The sequence below is a fragment of the Phytophthora sojae genome (genome assembly GCF_000149755.1).
Source record: "Phytophthora sojae unplaced genomic scaffold PHYSOscaffold_1, whole genome shotgun sequence".
In the NCBI taxonomy this organism is placed as follows: Eukaryota; Oomycota; class Peronosporomycetes; order Peronosporales; family Peronosporaceae; genus Phytophthora; species Phytophthora sojae.
The window spans coordinates 5,421,214-5,432,117 of NW_009258115.1; the positions used below are offsets into that span (position 1 = coordinate 5,421,214).

General features: G+C 49.6%; 1 protein-coding gene across 1 annotated transcript; it reads left to right on the forward strand.

The window, feature by feature from the left end:
* Positions 1–4,950: 4,950 nt before the first annotated feature.
* Positions 4,951–6,863, forward strand: PHYSODRAFT_476544 (hypothetical protein; the record flags this gene model as incomplete). The annotated part of the gene is made up of 2 exons (XM_009517091.1): positions 4,951–5,718; positions 6,684–6,863. Coding segments are annotated over 2 exons (948 nt in total), but the record flags the coding sequence as incomplete, so codon positions are not given.
* Positions 6,864–10,904: the final 4,041 nt, after the last annotated feature.

Below are 10,904 nucleotides of genomic sequence, written 5' to 3' on the forward strand. Positions count from 1 at the left end.
GTAATGATGTGGCAAGTGTCTACGCTAGAGGCCCCATTGGAGTTGGAGGCCTCTCTCCGCTCACTGAATACGAAATATCAGTGGAGTTTGTGACGGCAGATAGTAGTGAGTACGAGATCACCAAGGCACTTATTGCTAACACCTCATACGCAACGGAGCCCGGAAAAGTGGAGTATATCAGCGTCGTGGAGCAGTATGGCGACTTGGTGGAGATTCAGTGGAGTCCAGTGGACGACGACGGAGGGTCGGAGATTTTGAGCTACTTGGTTTTTCTGAACGGAGTACAGGCTGCCGATACTGGTGCAGGGAGCGTGTTATCAATGACGCTACAGATCCCGGAGACGGGACCAAACACCATATCGATGCAAGCACTCAATGCTATTGGAATAGGCCCAATGAGTAATGCACTTCCGTTGACAGGTGTGTACAGTACTCCAGCCCCTGAGGTACCACAGAGTCCACTTGTACTATCTGTATCGGGTGGAACGGTGACACTCGCACTGGACCCAATGGTGATCACGGCAATTGAAACACTTTCATCGCAAGTACTCATCCAACAGCAGGAACTTTCGGTCGCAACCTTTTTGGAGGCATTTTATCGACTGAACGGCTCATCAGCCGTCATTTACAAGCTACGGCACAACACTGTTTACATCTTTCGAGCAAGCGTTATCAGCAAAAATGGCGCTCAAAGTGCATTCAGCATCCCGGTTTCGGCTAGAACCGGCGACAGAGGAAGTCCAAGCAAGACGCCGCAACCAGTGGTGGCTGATGTCACAGGTAAGTGTACAGACTGACGTGAATTCGAACGTACTCATTTAGCCATGTTTGCTGCGATTTGGCTCGTACAGGGGGATCGATAACGCTAGTTCTCAAGGAACCCCTCGATACAGGTAATTTTGCTGCATAATTCACCGGAATTTATCTGTGTGGTACTGTATGTGACGGATTTGCAATGGACTTTGTTGGGCTAGGTGGACTTTCGATTGCGCAGTACAACATCTTTGTATTCCGAGATGATTCTTTCGTGAAGTGGACAAGTATTGCGGCGTCAAGTACCAGCAAAAATACAACGATCAGTATCACGCGAGATAATGAGGGCAACCCTCTAGCTTCTGCGACTTCATTCACTTTGAAGGCTTTGGCGCTTCAAGTTGACGTTTCGTGCGACACATTGGCGGAAGATGGCTTGGAAAGTGAGGAGGTGACTGTAGCAACAGCAGCAGCCGCTGTGCCAGCTCCACCGCCGCCTCCAGTTCTATTGCAATTGTCGGGGTGTATGGCGCAGGTAACTGCTGCACCGCCTAGTGACTTCGGTGGCGCTGAAGCCACTGGAATGACCGTTGGAGTATTCTTGACAACCGGAATTTTGCATGAGAGCTTCGCGGTTGCGTTATATCCGGGTATCATCACCATTCAAAATCTTCTGGCACGTACACGTTACTTGGTGAAGGCCTCTCTAAACACTACCCTCGGTAGTACTGACTTCAGTGAAGCCATGGCCTTTACAACGGAAGATCCAAGCCAACCTGGTCAGCTTGCGCAGATGAGTGTCGTTAACATTGGTCCAAGCTCGTTACAAGTACAATGGGCGGGACCGAAGACTACGGGAGGAGGTGTCATTTCAGGTAAGCTTCACATACTGTCAGTTGCTTCTGTATGCACAGATCTGACCATGCTTTCTTCTTTATGTAGGGTATTTGATATACCAGCGCGCTACTGATGCTAGTGCAACTCGCACGCTCATTTACAATGGGTCTGAGGACTCCTCGACGACATCATTCCTCGTTGAAGGTCTCCTCGCCGAAACTCTGTATTTCTTTTCTGTCGTTCCGGTGAACCAGTACGGCATTTTTGGGGTGCCTGATGATAATGTGGAAATCATCACAACGTCAGCTGCTGAGGCTCCTTCGTCTCCAACCAGCCTTGCGCAGAGCCAAGTGGATGGTGCATTCTTCGACTTGTCGTTTTCAGAGCCTTCCGAAACTGGCGGTTTTCCGATCCAGACTCTGCAGTACATTGCACGTCTCGAATCGTTGGCATCGTGTCTCAATGACACATCAGACTGCTCTACATGCTCTCACGTGATAAATTCCGACGGTACTCTGCAAGCTCTGGATATGAGCTCGAATCCGTGCTCGACGGGGGCTTGTGATGCTACACAAACTTGCTGCCTGAGCAGCGGAACGAAATGTGGTGTAGTAACGACGGAGGTAAAACAGTGTGCCTCTCCTACACAGGCGGGGATTTGTCGCGTAGATGGCTTAACTATCTCTACAACGTACGTTGTCGCGCTGGCTGCAGTGAATGACATGGGAAGCAGCCCATATTCAAGTAGTGTCACGATCACTACCAATGATTTTATTCTGCCAGGACCTCCACAGGTCAACCTACTATCCGCTTCAGGAGGATGCTTGAAACTGGGGCTCGAGCCGCCTGCAGGAAGTGACTCGACTTCAATTCAGTATTATGTCGTTATCTCTGGTGTTACCGATGGTTTTCAGACAGCGTACAACGTCAGCGCCAGCACTCTTGTTGCGTGCGACCTAAACCACGACACGACTTATTTGGCGAGCGCTGCAGTCAGAAGTGCGCACGGAGTCGGAGAAAGTCAACTTGTGAATGCTGCAACTGGGGCGCTTTCAGGTCCAACCGAAGTGCTTGGGTTGCTCGCAGGGGTTACAACTAGCGGATATTCGACGCTCTCTTGGACCGCTCCTCTCGATAAAGGTGGAATGCCCATCAAACAGTATGATATTGCAGTCACGAACCAAGCGACGAATGAAGTCCGATACGTCGTGGTATCAGGATCAGAGCTAACAGCATCAATCAGCTTTCTAGCTGCTAGTACATCGTACTCATTCTCTGTTCACGCGGTGAATAATGCTGATCTGGTGGGGCCTGATTCGAGTGTCATTGTATCGACTGGTGATGCAGTTGTACCACAGCAGCCCCCTCCACCCGAGCTGCTTTCCGCTACGGGTGGAGCACTCTACGTCGCTGTGGTCGCTCCAGTTGACTGCGGTGGTTCGGCTTTGAGTACGTATGTCCTAAACATTGCTCGGCATACCGGAGGAGCTTTGGAATATCGCCAGTACGCTTCAGGTCCAATTCAAAATTCCCCATATGATCGGCAACTTGTGAACGTCTCAGTGTACGGCCTTCTGTCAAAGTCAGAGTACTTCATTACAGTTTCCTTGGCAAACGCGGTGGTAAGAACGCTTGGTACACTTACTAAACCAGCTTGAAGTATACTAATAAACTTGTGTTCTATGGCAGGGATGGAGCCCGCAAAGTGAAGCGACAGCCTATTCAACCAGCGGACCAACTCCTGTTCGTGAAATGAATCCGCCGAAGGTTGCACTTGAGGACCCTGGTGAAATTACACTGGAATGGGATACTCCATTGGATCCAGGTGGAATTGGTATTGTGGGGTACACGGTGCAATCACGCTACCAATTGGCAGATGGATCGTGGTCGCCCTCGAAAATTGTGTACGACGATCGATCATCGTTGGCGCGAACAGCTCTGATCACGGGCATACTTCAAAATACCCAGTATGCCTTCAGCGTCACGGCCTACAACTTCCGTACGTTGTGTCGATCTGATGAATACGTGACGCCAAGTGATGAGCTTCTTGTCCAAAGTCAGGATGCTTCGATGCCTTCCCAACCGAAAAATTTCCATTACGTTCAGATAACCGGTGGATCGATTACCTTATCGTGGGACCCTCCTCGTTCTCCGGGAATGCAGCCATTGCACTCGTATCTGGTGAACGGAAGCATCGAGGGCGCTGAGCTACAATTATTGGCAAACATCAGCGCCACAAGTGCAACTTCCGTTACCTTGTATGGCTTTACCGCTCTAACGGTGTACGAATTTGCAGTCGCTGGAGACAATGGTTTGGGGGCGGGACCATACACTTCCATCTTACGTGTAACTACCACGGTCATAAGTGCTCCGGGGAAGCCCAAGAACCTGAACCAAATAGCAGTTTCTTCTGGTGGATCGATCAAATTGACGTGGGACCCTCCAGATGACTCGGGCGGGGCGCAGGTTCAACAGTACACGGTACTTCGCGATGGTAGCGAAGTCGGAGTGGTGACCACGACAATATTCGTCGACCAAACCGACGTGGCAGCTGAAATGAGCTACAGCTACTCTGTTTTTGCGTCAAATGATGTTGTGTCCAGCACGGAAGGCGCCGAGCTCGTAGCTCGTAGTTCCAGCGCGTCTGTACCGATGCCTCCTGTTGCCACGGCACAAGCCAGCAGTGGATATGTGGTCATGACAATCGTACCATCAACAGACTCGGGTGGTGTTCCGGTAACCCACTTCCTGCTAACGGTGCTGCGGGGAACTGTGCCTGTCGATACGTACGAGACGTCAAAAACCGTCTTCACCGTGTCGGGACTTTATGCAGAAACCAAATATTCAGTTCGGGTCCAAGCCGTCAACAGTGTCGGAGAAAGCGACTCCACCACTGTGGATGTGACAACTGACCTCGCTATTGTTCCTGATGAAATGGTGCCCCCAACTCTGGTGAGCGTCACGGGAGGTGCCTTGCGATTGACTATTGTACCACCCGCGGATTTTGGCGGCGCCGAAATTCGCGAGTATTACTTTTACGTAAATGACACGGAGACTGACGTGATGGCGATTTCCGATACCATCTATGATGTGGTGGGCTTATCAGCATTCACGGTGTACTCTATCGCCGTTTCAGCAAAAAATACTATCGGTGAAAGTGCGCTGAGCGACGCAATACTTCTGTCGACTACCTCGGTAACTAAACCAGGTGAGGTGTGGAATTTAGAGAGCGTTTTTCAGTCGTATGATACGATTGAAGTCGCATGGCAGATGCCTCGAGATACTGGAGGAGATGAAACAACGGTGACATATGAAGCTGAGCTTAGTTCAGGTACAGATAGTACGAGTACCGTACCTTGTATGACGAGCTCAGCTACTTTCTCGGACCTCCAACCGGCGACGACATACATAATTCAAGTTCGAGCAAACAACACGGAAGGCGTTGGTCCATGGTCGACCAGTATAAGTGTGACAACAGATCCGGCATCGCCTGGAATCATTAGCTTTACAATGAATGAAACCACAGTGTCGGAAGCAGGAGGCTCGATAGAACTGTCGTTGCTCCGCACAATGGGAGGATTCATGTCTGCCAAGTGCTATTTCACAACAGTTGACGGTACCGCTGTGGCTGGTGTTCAGTACGTGGAAACAAGCGGAGAAGTTGACTTTAATCGGAGTACCAGTGCCCAAAGCATCGTTGTTTCCATCATCAACAATGCCGTCACGGACGACCCAGACAAGTATTTTTTCGTTTCAATCCAGCCGTTCGATGATGAATCAGGAGAAATCGGAGATAATTCGACCATCAAAGTTACGATATTGGATGACGGAGATGCTGGAACTCTCGCATTTGGCCAGATCAACAACGTATCCGAATCGGTAGCTACGCTTACAGTGAAGATTATACGAACCGGGGCGTTTAGTGGCGGTGGCGATATTGCAATTGATACAGTTGATACCCCTGGGGGCGCCGTGGCTGGAATCGACTATAACATCCAAAATTCAGTTGTGAGCTTCACTAACCTACAAAAGGAAGCATTTGCCACCATCGAAATTCTGAATGACGCAATGTATCAAGTACAGAAGACATTTCAGTTGACGCTTCGAGCTATCAGTGGCCGAATCTCGGTCGGCGATCCTCCAGCTAGTGCTTTGGTGGAGATTTTGGACGACGGTGATGTTTCGCCTCCAGGGATACCTCCCTCCCTTCAAGCTGTGATAATATCGGGTGGAGCAGTAAGTGTCTCCTGGTCAACTCCCGACTATATGGGTGCGAAGACGGTCAGTGCGTTATCGTATAGCATAAGCATATTGGAAGTGCAAAGCAAGTTTACTCGAGAGCAAGCCGCGGAAACATCGAGTGCAGTAATTGTGCAGCTTGCTGCTCGAGCGGCTTATCGTATCTCGGTTGCGGCCAAGAATGGGGAGCTATTGGGTGCGTATACTGATCCTGTGTCAATAACGATGGGGGCTCCTACGCCCTCATCGCATCCCCTGAATGTTCAAGTGCTCTCTCGAACTGGAGGAATGGTGACATTGTCCTGGACAGCTCCTTTCGACTCTGGAGGCGATACTATTGGAAGCTATCAAGTAAATGTGACCAGAAGTGACGACAACGTTAATGTCGGGACGTATACTACCAACGATATGATGACATCAGCGAATAACCTTGATCCACTCACGAGATATAGTGCGACGGTCGAAGCAATCAGCAAAGACGGACTCGTTGGCAATGCCAGTGACCCCGTGGTGTTTACAACAGTCGAAGCTTCTATACCAGGAAAACCAACGGATTTGGAGATACCAAAGGCCACGGGAGGCGCATTGTACATGCGAATGAACGACCCACTCGATGTTGGTGGCTCGCCCATCTTGACGTACACTTTGCTCATGACATCAGCTCAGTATCCAACTATCTTCCGGCAAGTTTATGAAGGCCCAAGTCCATGGTTTAATGCAACCCATTTGACCGTTTCTACGGCTTACAGACTGCAGTATAAAGTGGCAAACAACGTGGTGCGTCTCTCTCTAATATTACTATTTACTAGTGTGTGACTAATGCCAAGTTCATTGTGATTCGTGAATGCGCATAGGGTACAAGTGAGTTGAGCGATGTGTTTGTTGCGAGCACCAAGTATTTATCGATTCCGGATGAAGCTCAGAACATCGTTGCGCTTTCTCGAACTGGCGGATCCGTCACACTTTCCTGGACACCCCCGTTCGATTTTGGTGGAGCGGATATTACCGCGTATGATGTGTCGTTCTTCCTTGGTGCTCCGATCAGGTCCCAATTCCGACAGAGGGTGTCAGGCGTTAATCCAAATGCAACATCAGTAACGGCGAAAGTGGTGGGGCTGCTGGCGAATTCATACTACGGATTTTCAGTAGCTGGCGTGAATGATGTGAGTGTTTGCGAAGACCCCTCCGTTATATTGACTCGCACGATCGTGTATAGCGCTACGGATCCGTTGGTGTCTATACCAGACAGACCACGCGGCTTAACTGTCGCCCTCAGTACGTCCGGAATGCAGACCATGCAATGGTCGGCCAGTGAGGACACCGGAGGCAGCTATTTCGTTGCATACATTCTGTATTCGAACCTTGGTGAAATCTTATACAATGGTACAAGTACGTCTTTCGCCCGTGGATCGCTGACCAAAAACACGAAATATGGTTACGCTGTCTCGGCCTGGAACACGGCAGGAACTAGTAACAAGAGTGATCTCGTGTTTGCTACCACTACTGCGGTGATTGTTGCCCCAAGCCAACCCCTTGAGTTCACCAAGACAAATAGCAGCGGGGGTTCAATTGGACTCAGTTGGCAAAAGCCCCTGGACAGTGGAGGAGACAACATAACAGGGTACACACTCTATCGAAACGCACTTTGGAGAGCGGATGTCGGTGCTAGTGGATCTGTCCTGTCATTCCTAGATGACCAAGGCCTCGTGGCGGATCATCAATACGTCTATGTTGTTCACGCAAACAATTCGATTGGATTGGGAGCCATGAGTGACAAACTAACTGCGAGTACGTCAGCTGCAACCGCTCCAAGTCCACTAACAAGTGTTACTGCAACAACTTTGGGCGGAAAGCTCACAGCAACTTGGGCCCCAGCTCCAAATACTGGCGGCGTTCCCTTGACATTATTTCATCTCCAGGTGCTAATTGATTCGGTCGTCGCTTTTGAGACTACGACGGCGAACACGCTACTGTCGTACTCTGTATTTGGAGTCAGAGCAGGCACAACCTACACCGTTCGTGTTACTTCGGAGAACCAGATTAATGAAAGTTTACCCATGACTCAAACGCTGACAAGTGGAGTCGCACTTCCTCCCGCAGCACCACCAGCCCTCGAACAGTACCTCGATACGGCAGCGTTGCTACCTTGGATGATACGTTTGAAGTTACACCTACCAATTGATGACGGCGGAGCCTCCATTTCTCAGTTACTCGTGTATCAAAACGGCACAAAGGTTGCTTCGATTTCGATTGATGCCGCGGATCAAGCGGTTCTGGGGAAACCAACGACGCGGTTTACACTAATTGATGTAGGTCCTTTGCACGCTGGGTCCGTCTACTATTTTGCAGTCTCGGCTGTCTCATCCGTGGTTACAATTGGCGAGGGTGCACGCAGCACTGCAGTACAAGTGGTGACAAATCCGGCAACACTTCCATCTGTACCGCTCAATTTTGCGGTTGGACTTCGAACATCTTTCTCTGTTTTCCTTAAGTGGGATGGCCCGATCGATACTGGAGGCGACGATGTCTTTTATGAAATATCGTACACCAACACAAATACTTCCGAAAGCCTTGGGATCGTAACTGTTAGCGCCACAACCGTTGAAGTACCCAAATTGATTCCCGGGTACATTTATTCGTTTCAAGTGCGTTCTCGAAATTCTGCGGGGCCTAGTGAGTGGGCTGCGGGTCTAGAAACTCAAACCGATGTGACTCAGCGTGGCCTGCTCACGTACAATATTGCGTCGTCGAGTGTGTACGAAAACGTTTCGAGTGTGACAGTTTATTTGCTTCGTGTGAATGGATCAGCGGGTACGGTTACCTGCAGCTACACGGATGGATTTGGTACGGCTGTGTATGGTCAGGACTACTCGTTGCCCCCAGAGTCGGAGAGATCGTTTTCGTTTTCTGGAGAACTAATGAAGCAGAGCTTTAGTGTGACGATCATCAATGACGAGAAGTACGAGCCAATCGCGAGGACTATTATTTTAATTCTCACAGACACTACTGCGGATCGAAGTGAACCGATAACTCCAACCACGATCACAATCTCGATTTTGGATGATGGCGATGCGGGAACAATCGGCTTCGCTGTCAATGCAGTTAGCGTCTTAGAAAACGCTCGAGTGCTATCGCTAAGTCTCCAACGTCTGAATGGCAAGAGCACAGCAACGAGCGTTCGAGTGATCGTGTACAATGGACTGAATAGTACAACGCAACCCGAAGTTGGATTCCGACTGCCTTCAGGCTCCATTGACTTTATGGATGGTCAAGTCCAGCGCGACGCATCTATTGTGATTAAGGACAACGACGCCTATGACTTTCCCTACCTGTATTTCTATCTCTCCTTACAAATAACAGCAGGCGCGGCAACCATTGGCGAGTACAGCGTCATTCGTGTTGAAGTTCGGGATGATGGGGATCGTTCCGTGCCTGGATCGATGAACGCGCCTACGCTGAAAAAGGCTACAGGTGGAATGCTAGCGCTGACGTGGGATCCTCCAGGCAATGTTGGCGGTGATACTCTCTGGATTACGGGATACAGCTTATCGATTCGCTCGGGCAACTCCATGAAATCGCTAGTCACACAGACGAACGCGACGACATTGCCTTATGGAGACCTGACTGCGCTCACCAACTACAGCTTCTCTATTTGTGCGATAAACGTGATCGGACCAGGATCCAGCAGCCCAGATGTTACATTTGCGACGACAAACTTTACAGCTCCAGGGCCACCAGCTGAAATTGACCTGCTGAATCGTACTGGTGGTTTGATCACAGTTAGTGTTGCTGTACCGATCGATACGGGAGGGGCCCCAATAACAGGATACCTAATTTATGTCTCAGAACTAGACGGGGACTTCGAGGTAGGGAAACGCAAAGGAAGCTCCTAATATTCGGCTGGCCTTCACTAATAACGGTGCTGTGTTTTGTAGCTGGCGTACAATGGAACTGGACAATCCTCGAACCAGATACCTGTAAGCGTCGGCAAACCAAATACGAGCTATTCATTCCGAGCACAGGTTCGTTCTACTTTGTGTATTTATACGGCAAATTTGATGAGATGTATTGCTGACAGCACCGATACGATTATATCGATACAGGCAATCAATTTCATGGGACCTGGTGAGAGATCTGAGGCATTTTATTTTGTTAGCGGACCGCTGTCACGTCCAGGACCTCCACGCCTTCCATCAACATATTCTGCAACAGGAGGAGCAACATCGTTAGCTCTCCAACCCCCTCTTGACACAGGCAAGTCAGCGGTGACTTAAGTTTCGATGCATGGTATGATGATTGATATTAAATGTAATGTGTCGACAGGTGGACACGACGACATGTCGTACATGATTTACTATCGCGAGCATGGGTCGGGCAAAAGATTCACGAAAGCGCACTCTAACGCTGACGGATTGGAGTTAACTGTCTTTCGATTAGCAGCGAGTACGGTCTACGATATGGTTGGTGTGTCGATGCTTGTGGGTGATGAAAACCCACTCACGTCCGGAGAATTAAATATTGCCGATTCAAGCATCGTACTTGATGAAAACGTGGCCAGTGATATTGTTAGAAACGGGTTCTTCGAGTATTGTGTAAGCTCTGTTTCTCTATATTTCCGAGATTTTCGAGCATCAATTTCTAACCGCACGGTTATGATTGCAGGACTTGATTTTCGAGGTTGACACTGCACGGACCCAGGTCAACAACACGATCAACTACGTGGCATCCTTGAGTGCAGATGACGGCACACCAGCTTCTATGGACCTTGAAAGTGGGGACAGTTGCGACGTATACGTTCGGGGCGCGTTCAGCAAGGTTTCCAACTTCACTACGGAATCACCTTCGAAACCCGGAAAACCGCCTCCACCAACTCAGTCTGATTTCAATGATAACACCGGTGGTGCACTTTTCATCCTGATTTCTTGGCCAGATGATACTGGTACGTTAACTCCTTTATTTTACCCTACAAAACGCAATCTAACACGCCTTCGACACTCATAGGTGGGGTGCCGATTACGGGATACGAGTTTTACCTTAATAACGAAACGGTAAGTTGCCTGGCGTGCGTGAAGAGA